General features: G+C 60.9%; 1 protein-coding gene across 4 annotated transcripts in view; it reads left to right on the top strand.

Annotated features, from left to right (window-relative positions):
• Positions 1–8,860, top strand: part of AACS (acetoacetyl-CoA synthetase) — a 43,665-nt gene extending 34,805 nt beyond the window's left edge. For 2 of the 4 annotated variants that reach the window (XM_051838785.3, XM_089323231.1), the window contains 4 exons: positions 369–438; positions 754–812; positions 1,374–1,576; positions 7,850–8,860. In XM_051838785.3, the coding sequence (XP_051694745.2) occupies positions 369–438; positions 754–812; positions 1,374–1,576; positions 7,850–7,987 (470 nt within the window). In that variant the 3' untranslated portion in view covers positions 7,988–8,860. The remainder of the gene's footprint in view (positions 1–368; positions 439–753; positions 813–1,373; positions 1,577–7,849) is intronic. The other 2 variants (XM_070065725.2, XM_070065724.2) reach the window with 1 other exon arrangement.
• Positions 8,861–16,844: the final 7,984 nt, after the last annotated feature.

Here is a 16,844-nt window from a genome sequence, read left to right as displayed (position 1 = left end):
AGACAGGGACGACTGGTTCACTTCTGCCCCGACATACCCGCCTCCAGCCCCACACCATGCCCCACCAGCCAGCTGGTGTCCCCACACTGTTTGGCCTGTGTCTGCCTGCCAGCCAGCCGGCGTCCCCACGCTGTCTGGCCTGTGTCTGCCTGCCAGCCAGCCGGCGTCCCCACGCTGTCTGGCCTGTGTCTGCCTTCCAGCCAGCCGGCGTCCCCACGCTGTCTGGCCTGTATCTGCCTGCCAGCCAGCCGGCGTCCCCACGCTGTCTGGCCTGTGTCTGCCTTCCAGCCAGCCGGCGTCCCCACGCTGTCTGGCCTGTGTCTGTAGGTGGCTGCTCGGGGTGACCCAGCTCCTCTGCCTTCTCTCAGGTGTCTGGGCGCACGGCGACTACTGCAGAATCAACCCCAAGACCGGGGGCATCGTCATGCTGGGCCGGAGGTGAGGGTCTGCAGGGCAGGTCTCTCTTCCCACAGCCCCTCCCAGGGGTGTCCGGGAGGGCAGAGGGGGCGCCTCCCAGGCGAGGAGCAGCCATCCTGGGCCCCTGTGCTGGCCATCGGGGGTCTCCCACTTCTGCCTCAGCCCACATGGGGCCTCCGGCTGAAGACCCCATCCTCAATCTGTAACTTTGTGGGCTGTCCCCAGTCCTGGGCCCTGGAGTGTGGGTGCAGGGGTGGGGGCTGGGCACGGGAGGAGGGGCGGCAGAGGGGTGGTGGCTTTCTCACTGCCTGGTGTTCACGACCCCGCCTGTTCCAGCGACGGCACGCTCAACCCCAACGGAGTGCGGTTCGGCAGTTCGGAAATCTACAACATTGGTACGGGCTTCCTCCCTCCCTCAGGTGCCGGGGAGTGGCCTAGCAGGAGCATGACTGGGTGGGCGTGGGTGTCCCCCAGCCTGTCCCCCTCGGAGCAGCGCTGCCCACGCCCAGAGCGGGGCTGTGAGTGATGTGGCCCGTCCCTGTTCCCCTGAGTCCTCCCGGTGAGTGTGCTCAGGGTGGGAACTGGGTCTCCTCTGCTGGGAGGAAGCAGAAGCGCAGCGCAGTCCCACAGCGCCGTGCAGGACACCATGTCCAGACAGTGCAGGCCCCTGGGCCCCGTGACCACCCAGCAGAGCCCGACCAGCCCAGGGACTCAGGCCCAGCCTTCCTGGGAGGGGTCTCCTACCTGGGCCCAGGCCAGAGCCCCAGAGTGATGCTGCCTTGGGCCCCTCCCTGCACCAGCACCGCCCACGTGGGGCCTCCTCCTGAAGCCTGCCCCCCACCGCCTCCCCGGTGATGGGGTCTCTGCTTGCACACCAGCTCCCTCGGCGAGGGCTCTGGGAGGTGCATCGGCTTCCAGCCTGAGTCCGGCCCTCTGCGCCCTGACCCTCTCCACAGTGGAAGCCTTCGAGGAGGTGATGGACAGCCTGTGTGTGCCCCAGTACAACAGGGACGGCGAGGAGAGGGTCATCCTCTTCCTGAAGATGGCTTCGGGCCACACCTTCCAGCCGGACCTGGTGAAACGGATCCGGGACGCCATCCGCCTGGGCCTGTCGGCGCGGCACGTTCCCAGCCTCATCCTGGAGACCCAGGGCATCCCGGTACGACCGTCTCCCACCCCCCGCCTGCACGCCCAGCCTCTCTCCTGTGCTTCGTAGTGAGGGGGCCACGTTGCCTGGCAACACTGCCCACCTCTCCGCCGTCCTTGCTGCCCCCAAGCCTGCTGCTAAGTGGTGGGCCCCTGAGGGTCAGCAGCCTGGCCCCCAGGCCCTGCCGGCCTCTCCCCTGGTGGCTCTCTGTGTTCTCAGGGGTATTAGTGAGGGAATGAATTTGACCCGTGGAGAGTGCTGGAGCACTGCTGCTCCTGCTGCGGGGCGGGGGCGGGGGCGGGGGCGGGGGGTTGTCACGGTCCCAGCTGGGAGCCTGCTTTAACTTGCCCTGGGTACAAGTCGCTGCCTCGGTAGGCTGTGCCCGTGTGCCCGTGTGTGCCTGCGTGTGCCCGTGTGTGCCTGCGTGTGCCTGTGTGTTATTTAGACACACAGACTTGCTGAGGGCTCCATCTGAAGCCTCCGGGAGACCACGGGAGCAGTGCCACCTGGTGTCACTGCCTCGGTAGGCTGTGCCTGTGTGTGCCCATGTGTGCCCGTGTGCCTGTGTGTGCCTGTGTGTGCCCGTGTGCCCGTGTGCCCGTGTGTGCCTGTGTGTGCCTGTGTGTTATCTAAACACACAGACTTGCTGAGGGCTCCATCTGAAGCCTCCGGAAGACCACAGGAGCGGTGCCACCTGGTGTCACTGCCTCGGTAGGCTGTGGCTGTGTGTGCCCATGTGTGCCCGTGTGTGCCTGTGTGTGCCCGGTTGTGCCTGTGTGTGCCCGTGTGTGCCCGTGTGTTATCTAAACACACAGACTTGCTGAGGGCTCCGTCTGAAGCCTCCGGGAGACCACGGGAGCAGTGCCACCTGGTGTCACTGCCTCGGTAGGCTGTGCCTGTGTGTGCCCATGTGTGCCCGTGTGCCTGTGTGTGCCTGTGTGTGCCCGTGTGCCTGTGTGCCCGTGTGTGCCTGTGTGTGCCTGTGTGTTATCTAAACACACAGACTTGCTGAGGGCTCCATCTGAAGCCTCCGGGAGACCACGGGAGCAGTGCCACCTGGTGTCACTGCCTCAGTAGGCTGTGGCTGTGTGTGCCCATGTGTGCCCGTGTGTGCCTGCGTGTGCCCGTGTGTGCCTGCGTGCGCCTGTGTGTTATTTAGACACACAGACTTGCTGAGGGCTCCATCTGAAGCCTCCGGGAGACCACGGGAGCAGTGCCACCTGGTGTCACTGCCTCGGTAGGCTGTGCCTGTGTGTGCCCATGTGTGCCCGTGTGCCTGTGTGTGCCTGTGTGTGCCCATGTGTGCCCGTGTGTGCCTGCGTGTGCCCATGTGTGCCCGTGTGTGCCTGCGTGCGCCTGTGTGTTATTTAGACACACAGACTTGCTGAGGGCTCCATCTGAAGCCTCCGGGAGACCACGGGAGCAGTGCCACCTGGTGTCACTGCCTCGGTAGGCTGTGCCTGTGTGTGCCCATGTGTGCCCGTGTGCCTGTGTGTGCCTGTGTGTGCCCATGTGTGCCCGTGTGCCCGTGTGTGCCTGTGTGTGCCTGTGTGTTATCTAAACACACAGACTTGCTGAGGGCTCCATCTGAAGCCTCCGGAAGACCACAGGAGCGGTGCCACCTGGTGTCACTGCCTCGGTAGGCTGTGGCTGTGTGTGCCCATGTGTGCCCGTGTGTGCCTGTGTGTGCCCGGTTGTGCCTGTGTGTGCCCGTGTGTGCCCGTGTGTTATCTAAACACACAGACTTGCTGAGGGCTCCGTCTGAAGCCTCCGGGAGACCACGGGAGCGGTGCCACCTGGTGTCACTGCCTCAGTAGGCTGTGCCTGTGTGTGCCCATGTGTGCCCGTGTGTGCCTGTGTGTGCCCATGTGTGTGCCCATGTGTGCCTGTGTGCCCGTGTGTTATCTAAACACACAGACTTGCTGAGGGCTCCGTCTGAAGCCTCCGGGAGACCACGGGAGCGGTGCCACCTGGTGTCACTGCCTCAGTAGGCTGTGCCTGTGTGTGCCCATGTGTGCCCGTGTGTGCCTGTGTGTGCCTGTGTGTGCCCATGTGTGCCTGTGTGCCCGTGTGTTATCTAAACACACAGACTTGCTGAGGGCTCCGTCTGAAGCCTCCGAGACCACGGGAGTGGAGCTGACTTGGCCGTGAGCAGGGCTGAGTTGGGAGGTGCAGTTGGAGGAATCCACCAGAAATGCAGCAGTGCTGAAATCCGCGACTCCCTGGAATCTTAATCCCTGGAACATGCTGGGCCGTTTTCTCTGCCTTAAGAAAGTCGTCAGACAGCCTGACCAGGGGTGGGAGTGGGGAGAGTGCTGACCAGGGCGTACCTGCCGTGTACAGGGGGTACATCTGCCTGCACAGGGGTGCCTAGTATTCATGCCACCCCATCGCTCCTGGAGGCCGCTCCTCCTCTCCTTTCCCACTGCTGGGACACCTGCTTCCTCTCCTGCCCCCTGCCGTGTCTGTCCCTAGTTTGCTTTTCGTTTTGGCGCTGTGTGGGCAGAGCCTCACAGCTGGGCGCTTTCTCTTCCTCCCTTGCTCTGTGTTTTCAGAGCGAGCTCTCCTTGGAGACATGGCTCTCTCTGGGGAGAAGGCGCTTTGTGGATGAGTGATACCTCCTGTCTTCCCAAAGGCAGTCTGAGGTTTTCTGGCCCAAGCCGGTTCTGCCTGCCTGGGGCACTCACAGGAACCAGAGCTTCATTGTGTTGGAAAAAAACCCTTGTGTGCTTTGCTGCCAGAGTGGTCACCCCAGGCTCACTGGGTCTCGGGTGCAGTGGGCAGTCTGTCTGAGAGAGCCAGGACAGCAGCAGCACTCTTGTGTAGGTGTGTCCTGTCTTCCCGGAGGCCAGTGCTCCGTGCAGGCACCCTGAGGCTCACTCGGGTTTTCTAGTGCCCTGGGATCTTGAGACCCCCATGTTCTAGGACATGCAGGAGTGGATCTGCTCGTGTGGCTGAGCTGAGGGGCGGCTGGCCCCTCCTCTGCGTGGAGGGGGCTGTGGAATGGCCCTGGGCCACCTTCTTGGGGACAGGCCCCCCCCCAGGTCAGAAAGGATGAGCGAGGGTCCACTGGGAGGGCCTGGGGCTGTGCTGGGGCAGGAGCCTTGCAGGGGTGGTTTTGGGGAGGCCTCCTCATGCCAGCACCGGCAGTGCACCCAGGCCTGCTCACCTGTGCACCGCTCGGCACTTGGAGCTGCGGGCGCTGCCTCTGCACCTGGAGCAGGCGCCTTGGCAGCACTCACAGGGCAAGGCCTGGGGGCTCTCAGAGGATGCACGGGGGTGGGGCCTTTCCTGTGTCCCATCTGGGCTAACCCCTGGGCCGGGTGGCCCTCATCACTGCTGGCCCTGGCGTCTCCTGCGAGGGTCTTCACACATACGGCACTGTTCCTTAGCCTGGCCCCACCTCTTCCTTTGGTTCAAATGTTTGTTTATTTCTGTCCACGTGAAAGGCAGAGTGATGGAGAGACAGGCAGAGACGGGAACACAGAGAGGCAGAGAGAGAGCTTCTGTTTCCCGTGTCACTCCCCTGATGCCTGCGGCAGCCAGGGCTGGAGGAGGCCGGAGCCAGGAGCCAGGAGCCAGGAGCTCGGTCTGGGTCTCCCACCTGGTGACGGGCACAGGCACCTGCGCCACCACTGCTGCCTCCCATGCGCATCAGCAGGAGCTGGCAGCAGAGTGGCTGAGACTGACGGCCCCTCTGCCCCTTCCCCTGAGGCTCGGCTGTGGGCAGTGCTCAGCATCCCCGAGCCTCCTTGGCCTCATGTCTGAGGTGGTAGACGGCAGCTGCGTGGTGAGTGTCGCGGGCCCGGGTGCAGACGTAGCCGTGGCGCTCCTGTGTCTGCTACTTGTGGCCCGTGGCCCTGCTCTGGGTGCCTCACACGCGATGTCCTCCGCTCTCTGCCCGAGGGTCTGAGAGGCTGCCCGAGGTGCCTGTGGCTCCCTCTGGCTCCCGGCTTCACCACGGCAGCAGGAACCTGGTGGAGGTGACTTGTGTTGCCATTCATGTCTCTGTCTTGAGTGGAGGCCCCTGTTGGCCCAGCAGCAGGTGCTCAGACAGAGTGGGCACACCCACTTCACAGATGAGGACTCTGTGCGGTGGGGTTCTGCCCAGGGAAGGGGTGTCTGGAACCCGCTGTGCCTGCCGCTGACCCCAGGCCGCACGTTGGGACTCGCACTTGGACTTGGCTGTGGGGAGCAGGTGTGGGCCTGGAGTGCCCCCTGTCTTGAGTCCCTAGGTCCCTTTCCGAGAGAGGCCCACATGGGAGCCTAGGGGTTCTACCCTTCCCCAGGAGATGGTGCCGGCCTGTTTGTCACCAGCTGGAGGGTGGGGCTGATCTGTCCGTGGACCGCACTGGTGGCGTTTGTGTAACGCTCTGTCACGTGTGAGGCACATAAGACATTTGCACGTCCTGGTGAGAGGCTGGAGGCACGTGCCTAATGACAGGTGCTCCCTCGGAAGTGGTGCCTAGAGCCTTAATTAGTTCACACATCACTCATTTTCTTAAAATGAATGAATTTTTTAAAAGATTTATTTATTTTACTTGAAAGAGTTACACAGAGAGAGGAGAGGCAGAGAGAGAGAGAGGTCTCCTGTCTGCTGATTTACTCCCCAGGTTGCCGCAATGGTCGGAGCTGTGTCGATCTGAAGCCAGGAGCCAGGAACTTCCTTCCGGGTCTCCCATGCAGGTGCAGGGGCCCAAGGACTTAGGCCACCTTCCACTGCTTTCCCAGGCCACAGCAGAGAGCTGGATCGAAGTGGAGCAGCCGGGTCTTGAACCGGTGCCCATGTGGGATGCCGGCATTGCAGGCAGTGGCTTTACTCGCTATGCCACAGCACCAGCCCCAAATGAATGAATTTAATTACATCTTAGGTAAAAAAGAGATAGTGCCAGTGCAGTGGGCACTCAGGGGACTGGTGGCCTGCCTCTATGGCTAATGGTGGCCTCAGCTGTTTCTGGCCTGTGAACTCACCCCTGCCACCCAGAGCCCCTGGGTGCCACACACGACACGCCTCCTGGAGTCTAGTGTCTGCCAGCAGTTGTGAGAGGCCTTGGGCAACTCCTGGGGCCAGGGCCTGAGTCGGTGGCCATGGTGGTCCTCCTGTTGGGTTCGAGTACAGTGAAATAAGCAGCCTGGCCGAGTCGGTTTGCTGTGCAGTTGCCTGTGACAGCGCTGAGACGGTGCGCACACCTGCAAGCCGGCGCGTCTCCCCCTCAGGACAACCACTGCTCGTCTTCTGTGTGCCCAGCAAGTCGCTGCAGGTGGCCTGTGTGGGCTGGCCTTTCAGGGCAATGCCCGTGTTCCGAGCACTGGACGAGGTGTGTGGAATGCATTTCTGACTTGCAGTATTGTCAGTGTAGAAGCAGGATTAGGGGATGTGCCTGGGGCATCTCACTCCAACCAGCTCCTCGCTGTGAGCGGAAAACGCATATGGACGGGGCATATAGCCCACACTGCGCATCGGGGGCGTGGCTTCAACTCCCAGCCCTGCTACTGACGGCAGCTGCAGCTCACTGCTCACGCACACCCAGCTCTGGCCCCGACTGCCGCTCACTGCTCACGCACACCCTGGGAGGTAGTGACGGTGGCTCAAGTGGTTGGGTTCCTACCACTCATGTTGGACATGTTGACTGAGTCCTGGCTCCTGGCTGTGGCTCCAGCTGTTGTGGGCATTTGTGAGTGAATCAGTGTGTGGACGTGTTCTCTGGCTCTGTCTCTCTCTGCCTCTCAGAACAAAATAAAGCACATTTAATACACTTGAATGAGTTGCAAGTCAACTCCTGGTGAGTGAGGGATTGTCTGCCTGGCAGCCAGGCCCTCCTGCACTGTGCCTGTGAGCTCTGGGGCTGGTGCCGTCATACCCCCACCCCCATTTCTATTCAGAAGCCAAGCTCAGGGTAAGGAATTTTTGCCAGATGTGGTGGCTTCCTTCCTGTTGGGATTTAGGAAGAATTGTGGATCTCCATCGTGTCTGGGCAGAATTCTGAATTCAGAGAGACTTTGTCTTTTTTGCTGGTTGGGAACTGTGTGGCAGTCGGCCTGCCCCAAGGCCTGGGGGCTGTGAGCCAGCCGGCTGGGTTCCAGGGTCCTGAGTGGCAGCAAGAGGAAACCTGGGGACCATGGGCGGGTCATGCAGATGGAGCTGGTACTGGGCCTGGGCCAGGACACTGCCCCTTGGAAGAGCAGGATGCTCGGAGCACTTGGCCGCGGGTGTGCCTCTGGGGGCGTGGCCTGGCTGTGGGTCTGAGCTGAGAGTTCTGTCCCCTTTCTCCCCTCCCCTCGCAGTACACACTCAACGGCAAGAAAGTGGAGGTGGCCGTGAAGCAGGTCATTGCGGGGAGGGCCGTGGAGCATCGCGGGGCCTTCTCCAACCCCGACACCCTGGACCTGTACCGGAGCATCCCTGAGCTGCAGGACTTCTGAGTCGGCCTAGCCTGCGTGCCGCCCACCGCACACCCGCACACGGGGCTTGGAGAAGAAGCGTTGCTGTTTCGTTGTTGGATCTCACAGGGATTTGGGTCTTCCGAGCACTGGCCAGGTGGTGACCTCCAGAGACAGCAGGTGGCCCAGCACTAGGTGTGGCCTCTGAAGCAGGCGCAGCCCGGAGGGGCCCAGGTGCGGGGCTGGAGCGCGCGCCCTGTTCACGTTCACTCCTTGCAGGTGCAGGTCTGTTTCTCTCCTTTCTGTGTGCTTCTGGCTCCCCTGTTTGCCCTCAGGGCCCGTCCACCCCACGCTGAGCACTGACTCTTAGAAGGGAACAGCCCAGGAGGGCTCGGCGCCATCTTTGCACAGGTGACAGCCAGGACGTGGTTCTGAGCCTGTGTCACACTCCAGCCTTGCCCTCTGCCGCACAAGTGGACGCCACTCCTTAGCAGGGTCCCTGGGGTGCAGCCGTGGATGCTTTTAAATGTTCTGTTGGTGCCTGGTGTGTGTCCATGGAGATCTGGGGGCTGCCTCATCTCCCTCTTGGGGCTGTCAGGGCGCCCTGTGGGCTGCGGCCTCGGGGGACAGAGCTGCCCAGGAGGTCCCCAGTGTGTGGGTGCTGATGCCGTGGACGTCAGCGCCTGTCAGTGGCATCCTGGGTTCCTGGCTAGCAGCTTTTGTGTACTTTTCGGTTTAGCACAGTAACGTGTGTCTGTCTTCCTGATGTTTGTGTTTGTATGTTTTAAGACTGAGCACGATGAAATACTTTATGAATTCCTTTTCTTCTGGATGATAAAAATATAGGGGGGGGAGGTGCTATGAGGAATTCTATGCAATAAACACACACCTGTGTGTGGGTGGCACCCACCTGTACCGTGTGTGGCATGCCTGTGTGATCCTGCTCGCTCTGCGGTACCCTGGACTTGTTGGCCCCGCACTGCCGGGTCCACCTGTGCTGTGGCTGCTGGCCAAGCACCGCTGCTCTGGGCCTCCCCGCCCCGGGCTCCCCCACAGCCAGCCTTGGACCTGGACTGCTGTCCTTCGTCACCACAGGGCTGTGTCTGCTTCCCGTCCCCGCCTCCGGTGTGGCCCAGCGTCCGTCGCATCACTGCATGGGAAGCTGGCCCGGGCTGCACTCCCAGGGCGGGGTGGCAGTGCCCGCTGCTCTCTTCTGCTCTCTGGCCTTGTCCGCAGTGTGTGGCTGGCCCTACCTCCAGCCATTCCTGAGCCTTCTGGGGCGGGGGAAGTGGCAGGAGGGCTGGGCACAAGACAGAGCTGCCTCCCATGTCTGCTCCCTTTAATTGCAAAACGCTGGCTTCTCTGGAAAGCCTTCGGCTGGTATCATTGGCCAGCACCCAGCCATCAGCTGGCCGTGGAGCTGCAGAGCTGGACACCAGGGCCTTTGGCCTACCAGTCCCCTATGGCTGCTGCAACCACTCCCACCCACTGGTGGATTAGACAGCCCTCCCCTCCATTCCTGCCGTTCTGGAGGTCAGCTTTCAATGACGTGGGTCTCGCTGGCAGAGAGTAGGTATCAGCAGGGCTGCCTCCTTTTGGGGTCTCCAGGGGACTCCTCCTGCCATTTGAGCTGCTAGAGGCTGAATGTGTCCCTCTGCTGGTGGCCGGCCCTCCAGCCTAGAGGCCGAAGTGGTCGTGCCCCGACCTCCTTCTGGAGACCGTGGTTACCCTGCGCCCATTCAGGGGATCCAGGATGATACTCCCCCACCCCACTTTCTAAGTAGAACATTGTAGTGTTATTTGAAAGGTACACATGCAGGCCGGTGCTGCAGCTCAATAGGCTAATCCTCTGCCTTGCGGCGCCGGCACACCGGGTTCTAGTCCCGGTTGGGGCACCGGATTCTGTCCCGGTCGCTCCTCTTCCAGGCCAGCTCTCTGCTGTGGCCCGGGAGTGCAGTGGAGGATGGCCCAAGTGCTTGGGCCCTGCACCCCATGGGAAACCAGGAGAAGTACTGGCTCCTGCCATCGGATCAGCACGGTGCGCCAGCCGCAGCGGCCATTGGAGGGTGAACCAACGGCAGAGGAAGACCTTTCTCTCTGTCTCTCTCTCACTGTCCACTCTGCCTGTCCAAAAAAAAAAAAAAAAAAAAAAAAGGTACACATGCACACAGCAAGAGTGAGCAAGCGAGAGATCCCTGATTCACTGATTTATCCCCCAAATGCCAGCTGGGCCAGATCCACACAGGAGCTGGGAACTCCATCTGGGCCTCCCACTAGGCAGGAAGCCAACCACAGGAGCCATCACCTGTTGCCTTCCAGGGTGTGCGTGAGCCGGAAGCTGGGGTTGGGGGTGGAGCTGGGACTCAAGCTCACTCGGGTGTGGGCTCTGAGTGTCCCAAGGGGCAGCTGTGTGTGTGTGTTTTTTTTTTTTAATATTCATTTATTTGAATGGTGGAATAGGGAGAGACAGATCTTCCACCCACTGGTTCACTCTCCAGATGGCTACAGCAGAGGATCCCCAAACTCCATTTGGGTCTCCCATGTGGGTGGCAGGGACCCAAACACTTGGGCCATCCTCCACAGCTTTCCCCAGATGCATCGGCAGGGAGCTGGATCGGAAGTGGAGCAGCTGGGACTCCAAGTGGTGCTTGCCTGGGAAGCACCCGCTGCAGCACAGCGCCGGTCCCCCGACGGCATCCTAACCGCTGCTCCAGTGGCGCTGCTGAGCTCCCCCACCCCCATCCGGGTTCCCTAACATCCACGGGCTCTGGGGTGGGGCTGGGGTGACTCTGGGGGCTCCCGACGGGACCTGTGAGGCCCTCTTCCCCCACTGGCGACGTGGAGACCCCCGCCGTGGCAACAGCGCCGAGGAGTCATTATGCCTTAATCAGTGTGCCCTTTTCTCCTGGCAAGTCAGCCCAAGCTGGCGACAGCTTCATTAAGGAGACAGATGGTCTGAGCCACAGCCGCACGGACGCACGCGGGGCCTGGCCCGCATCAACGTGCCTTGGCTCCAGCACCACTCCTTAGGTTCCCCACTGGCTGCTGGCCGCTGCCCTTCCCTCTGCCGCGGTGGCCGGTGGTCTGGGGCATTTCTTGCTAGCCGCTCCTGAAGGCGTCAGGATCTGCCAGGGGGCTGCCAGGATGCTGCTCTCTCCAAGGCCCCGGGTCTCTGAGCAGTTGCTTCTCCAGGTCCCTCCTGCCCACCTGCAGGTCTCTCTCCCATCCTCCCAGTGCTCGCCCGGCTCAGGGGCCCTGGGGCAGGATCTGTGAGCTCCAGCTGTGCTCTCGGCCCTTGGGGTGGGCCCAAGCACCCAGCCCCAGAGCAGGTGTCTCGGAGCCTTCCCACCCTGTCCCGTGGCTGAGGATGTGCACGGGGGGGGGGGGGGGCGCTGTCCTCGGGCTTTAACTGCTGGGGTGAGGTCTCAGCTGTACCCCTGGTGTCTGGGCTCCAGTCCTGAGAGGGCGGTCGCGCGCAGAGCACAGGGGCATTGTGTCCATTGCAGGTCCCCAGGTCGTGCACACTCACCCAAGGACCGGGCTGCCCTGTCTGGGATTGAGCCAATGCTGGTGTGGAGGTCTGGTCCACGTGGCTGATGTTCGCTTTGTTCATGCTGGGACAGGGAGCTGGCACAGAGGAGGTGGCCCTGTCCATTCTGCTCCTGTCCTGCTGGTCACCCCTGCCACCTGCGTGGCCTCTGCCAGCCCAGGACGCTGGTGGTAGGGAGGGAGGGGCTACAGTCTGGCTGTGATCTGGCTCTGGAGTTCATGTGTAACATAAACCCCAAAGTCCTAAATTAGTGGTACTGAGAGTGAACATCCAGCCACGGCGTTTAGGAAGTGGGCCTCGTGGGAGCTCCTCAGGTCAGGGGGCGCGTGCTCAGCAGCTCGTGCTCAAAGCCTGCAGCTGCACTCACCAGCAAGGCCACCTACCGCAGGACGAGCCCTGGGCTCCTCTGCACAGCCGCCCATTGCCCTCTGCTGCCCTCACTACGTGGTCAAGCCAACATGGCCATCAGATCTCAGACTTGACCCTCCAAAACCGTGTCAAGTAAAACTTCTCAGGGCAGGCGTTTGCACAGTGGTTAAGATGCTGCTTGGGGGCGTGGCGCTGTGGCGTAGTGGGCTAAGCCTCTGCCTGTGGTACTGGTATCCCACATGGATGCCAGTTCTAGTCTCCGCTGCTTCTCTCCCGAACCAGCTCCCTGCTGTGGCCTGGGAAAGCAGTGGAAGATGGCTCAAGTTTAGGCCTCTGTACCTGTGTGGGAGACCCGGAAGAAGCTCCTGGCTCCTGGCTTCAGATCGGCCCAGCTCCAGCCATTGCGGCCATTTGGGAAGTGAACCAGTGGACGTAAGACTTCTCTCTCTGTCTCTCCCTCTTTCTCTCTGTAACTTTGCCTTTCAAAAAAATAAATATTTCTTTCTTTCTTTATTTATTGACTGACAGGCAGAGTGGACAGTGAGAGAGAGAGACAGAGAGAAAGGTCTTCCTTTTGCCGTTGGTTCACCCTCCAGTGGCCGCCGTGGCCGTGTGCTGCAGCCGGTGCACTGCGCTGATCCGATGGCAGGAGCCAGGTGCTTCTCCTGGTCTCCCATGGGGTGCAGGGCCCAAGCACTTGGGCTATCCTCCACTGCACTCCCTGGCCACAGCAGAGAGCTGGCCTGGAAGAGGGGCAACCGGGACAGAATCTGGTGCCCTGACCGGGACTAGAACCAGGAGTGCCGGCGCCGCAAGGCGGAGGATTAGCCTAGTGAGCCGCGGCGTCGGCCCCAAAAAAATAAATCTTAAAAAAAAAAAAAGGATGCTGCTTAGGATGTCTGTATTCCACATTGGGTTCTGGGTTTGAGTCTCGCTCCATCCTGATTCCAGTTTCCTGCTGGTGCACCCATGAAGGCAGCAGGTGATGGCCACAGATTTTGGGCCCCTGCCACCCATGTGGAAGGCCTGGCTCAGCCTAGGCTGTTGCAGGTATCTGGGGGAATGAACTGCGAGATGGGAGCTCATTCTCTCCCCTCCCTTCCCCTCCCCACCCCTCCCTCCCTCCCTCCCTCCCTCCATCTCTCTCTCTCTCTCTCTCTCTCTCTCTCTCTGATTTATTTATTTGAAAGAGTTACAGAGAGGCTGAGGCAGAGAGAGAGAGAGCTCTTCTGTTCACTGGTTCACACCCCAGATGACCACAGTGGCCCAAGCTGTGCCAGTGCAAAGCCAGGAGCTTCCTCTGGGCCTCCTGTGCGGGTGCAGGGGCCTAAGGACTTGGGCCATCTGATGCTGCTTTCCCAGGCCACAGCAGGGAACTGGATTGGAAGTGGAGCAGCCGGGACTCGAACTGGCGCCCATATGGGATGCCAGCACTGCAGGAGGCTGCTTTACCCCCTATGCCGCAGCACCAGCGCCCCCACCCTGTCTTTTAAATAAAACAAACCATTTTCCTTGTGTGAGTTGGCTCATGCATTTCCATGCAGTGATGAAAATCTGACTAATGTGGGTGGGAGTTGCTGTCCCTCCCAGGAGAATGAGGGACTCTGGCTGCCTCTGCCCGACTCCACCTGTCGCAGCCCGGCTGTCCCTCCCCCAGCCTGAGCGTGTGGTGAACATGCAGAGGAGGGGGTGGGGAACTGCCTGTGTTTGCTCTGCAGTGACTTGAAGCTAAACTGTGAAGTTGTGAGACAAACTGGTTGGTTTTTGGAATGCTGTGGCGTACGTGTGTTTGAGTGTACACGCTTGTGTGCCCGTCAAAGCTGTCAGCACGCAGTGTCTGTCTCAGCCCTAGCAGAGCACCGAGAGCCCAGGGCCCACTCCTGGGCAGATGAGCAGGGAGGTCTCCCACCTGCACAGAATCCCGTCCCCTCGTGGCTGCTCAAGGACCTTGGCTCCATGCGCCCTCAGTGGTTTCCAGTTTGGGGACAACGCTGTGTCCCAGGCAAGTGTCTTTCCTTGGGTGTTTTGCAGAGCCAGGGACAGGTGCTGACCTGTGTGGTGTCTGGTCCCCAGGGCAGGTGCGCCCACTGGGCCGGAAGCTCTTCAGGTGGTCGTCAGGCGACACAGAAGACACAGCTGGGGCAGGGGGACGAGGCCGCCATGTGGATCAGAGGACAGCGGCCAGGCAGAGGACCTGAGAGGGGCAGGACTGACCTGGAGGAAGGAGAAGGGCTGTTTTGAGGACACGGGCAAGAATGCCAGGCCGGTTTTGGCTCAGAGGACTTGTCAGCGAGGAGTGTTTATGGCCTTGAGCCAAGGGCAATTCTTTTGGCTGACCTCGGTCAGGTTGGCAGGGCTGGGTCTGGATCGGGCGCTGGGGGGTACAAGACCGAGGTGTCAGCTCACTGCCTTCCTCCGGGCTGTCTCCTGCCCTGGGAGCCCTCACACGGCACGAGGGCAATGCTGTTTGAAAATCTCCTGTTCCTTCTGTTTTCCTGTAGTCTCTGTCTCTGACTTTTTGCCTAAGTTCCACCTGGGGAGGAATCTCTTTGGCCTGGCCAAGGTCATGTGTTCACCTCAGACCAGGAGGATGGAAGGTTCTGGTTGGCCACATCTGGATCTGCTGGGGCTGGGCCAGCCCAACTTGAAACAGGTGCAGTGCAGGCCAGGACAGGTGGCCCTAGCAGGGTGCTGATGCCAGAAGAGGGAGAGCGTGGATTCTCTGTGGGTGCCAGCACCCGCTCCACACAAGCTTGGGCCTGCTCCGAGTGGCAGAATTCCAGGTCAGGGAGAGGCATTGTTGCTGTTTTTGTTTTGTTATTGTTTATTTTCATCTACTCGAAGGGTAGAGCAATGGAGAGAGAATCTTCCATCTGTTGGTTCGCTCCCCAAATGGCTGCGACAGCCAGGGCTGGGCCAGGCTGAAGCTGGGAGCCAGGAGCTCCGTCGGGGTCTTCCACAGGGGTGGCTGGAGCCCAAGCACTTGAGTCATCCCCTCCCAGGATGCATTGGCAAGAAGTGGATCAGAAGAGGAGCTGATGCGCGGATACGGGACGTGGTGTCCCATGTGGCCGCTCAACTCACTTAGGCCGCGGCCTCATTCTCGGCTCCACTCTGGGTGCCCTTGGCCATGGGGGCCTGGTCAAAGTGAGTGAGTGTCAGCCTGTAAGACCAGGCCCTGTTCCAGGTGGGCGGGGAATTAAAGAGTCACCTAGCCTTTGGGTGGGTTTCCAAATAGAATTTTGAAGAAGAAGCTGTGTTTTTCTGGTTCTCTTGTTCACGTGTGATGAAGGCTAATGGGACTTGTCTGCACAGGTGCGAATGCGGGCTCGGAGGGGCGGCCAGGTTGGCCCCGAGGGGTCTCCCTGGGAGGGGGAGCCCCTGGGATGGATCCGTCCTGCAGTCAGGGGCGTCTCGGCACCAGCACTTCCTGTACAGCCGTGGCAGTTAAGGAGAAAGGGGAGCAGCCGAGTGATTGCTCTCTGGGTGGGACATGGCCGTGTCCCTGCCCCCTGCGCGTGGCTGGGTGCTGACTGGGAGCCTCGCAGGCAAGCCCAGTGACCGGGCGGCTCCCTGGGAGATCCCTCAGGGGCGCCGTGGTGGGTGTTGCAGCCCCACCGAACCTCCACTTCCCCGCCAAGGCGCCCAGACTGCACCTTTTGGAGGGAGCTCCTGCTCCAAAAGGAGGTGGGCCGGACCCTCACCTCCTTGGATAAACCCTTTTTGTGGTTTTTGGAGGGTGGTTCCTGAATGTCTGGATTGATTAAAAAAAAAAAATCTCCCAGTGAAATAGATCGCTTGTCACGTGCGGGTTCCAGGTCACCTCGGTGCTGTCACAAACGCTCTCATGCTTCGGCGCTAATTAGATTTCGAGTGGGAATCGATTCACGTGTCATGAAATTTGAAAAGACAGTGCTCGGGGCGTGGCGCCTCCCATTATCCCCCCCGATGGAAATGGTGGGGTTTTACGAGGTGCTGTATTTATGGGCCCTTAAGACAGTGAGCTTCCAACTGATTGCACCTCTGAGTTCTTCGTATGTGATTTCCAGGCACCGAGAAATTTCCAGATTTTCACAATGAACCTGTGTGTGTCTCTGTGGCTTTCCTCCGAGCGTCTCTCTGCGCCTCGATGGGAGCCCCGGGTTCCTGCCACAGAGTGAATACATCACACAGTTGCTGTCATCTCCCGACTCGCCCAGAGTGTGTGGTGAGCGGCTGCCCGCGGGTGCCACGGTTCCGTTAGGCCTGGAACTCGGAGAGGTCAGCCTCTTCCCGTGGCTGTCAGAGTTTACATTCGTGTTTGGGGAGAGGCCTGGGGAGCTCGGTGTAGGATTCCCGTGCCAGGGCAAGGACGGCCAGACGGAGACTCCCGTGTGTGTCCCCACCACGCCCCAGAGAGAAGGCAGCGACCTGTGAGGGGTGGGCTTCCCACCTGCCACGCATTATCCGCCACTCGGTCAAGGGGACAGTGTTGTTTTTAATACTCCGTCCCTGGACGCATGGTTTATTTTTGGGTTCGGCGGAGGGGGGCGCCTTCACAAAGATCGACTCACACCACGTTTAGGGCTTGCTGTGGATCGTGACTCTGGGAAGCTTGGAGCAGCGCTGATGCCTGCAGGCTGCCCAAGGTGCGGGAGGAGCCTGCTGGTGACTGGGGTTTGGTGAGGGTGTGAGGGAGAGGGGCCCACCTGCCTTGCTGGCGGGAACGTGAAACCCGGCAGCCCTGGTGGGGAGCTGCCTGCTGTTGCTGAGTGGTGACAAGCGCCACGCGCCCGGCACAGCAGTGAGCACGTGGGGGTGGCCCGGATGTCCATCCCCGGCTGAGGGAGGAGCGCAGCCTGGCTGTCCTCGTAGTGGGACGTCAGCCAGCGGCCCTGACACCTGCCACAGCTTGGGTGAACTCCAGCCTAGGGCGCTGAGTGGCAGCTGCCAGTCACAAAGGGACAAACACTGTCACCACTTATATGAAATACCCAGAAG

This window comes from Oryctolagus cuniculus, chromosome 21 (assembly GCF_051225735.1).
Source record: "Oryctolagus cuniculus isolate XC-2025 breed Fujian yellow rabbit chromosome 21, ASM5122573v1, whole genome shotgun sequence".
Classification (NCBI taxonomy): Eukaryota; Metazoa; Chordata; class Mammalia; order Lagomorpha; family Leporidae; genus Oryctolagus; species Oryctolagus cuniculus.
The sequence above is the reverse complement of the archived record's forward strand: the minus strand, read 5'-3'. Positions and strand labels throughout refer to the sequence as shown.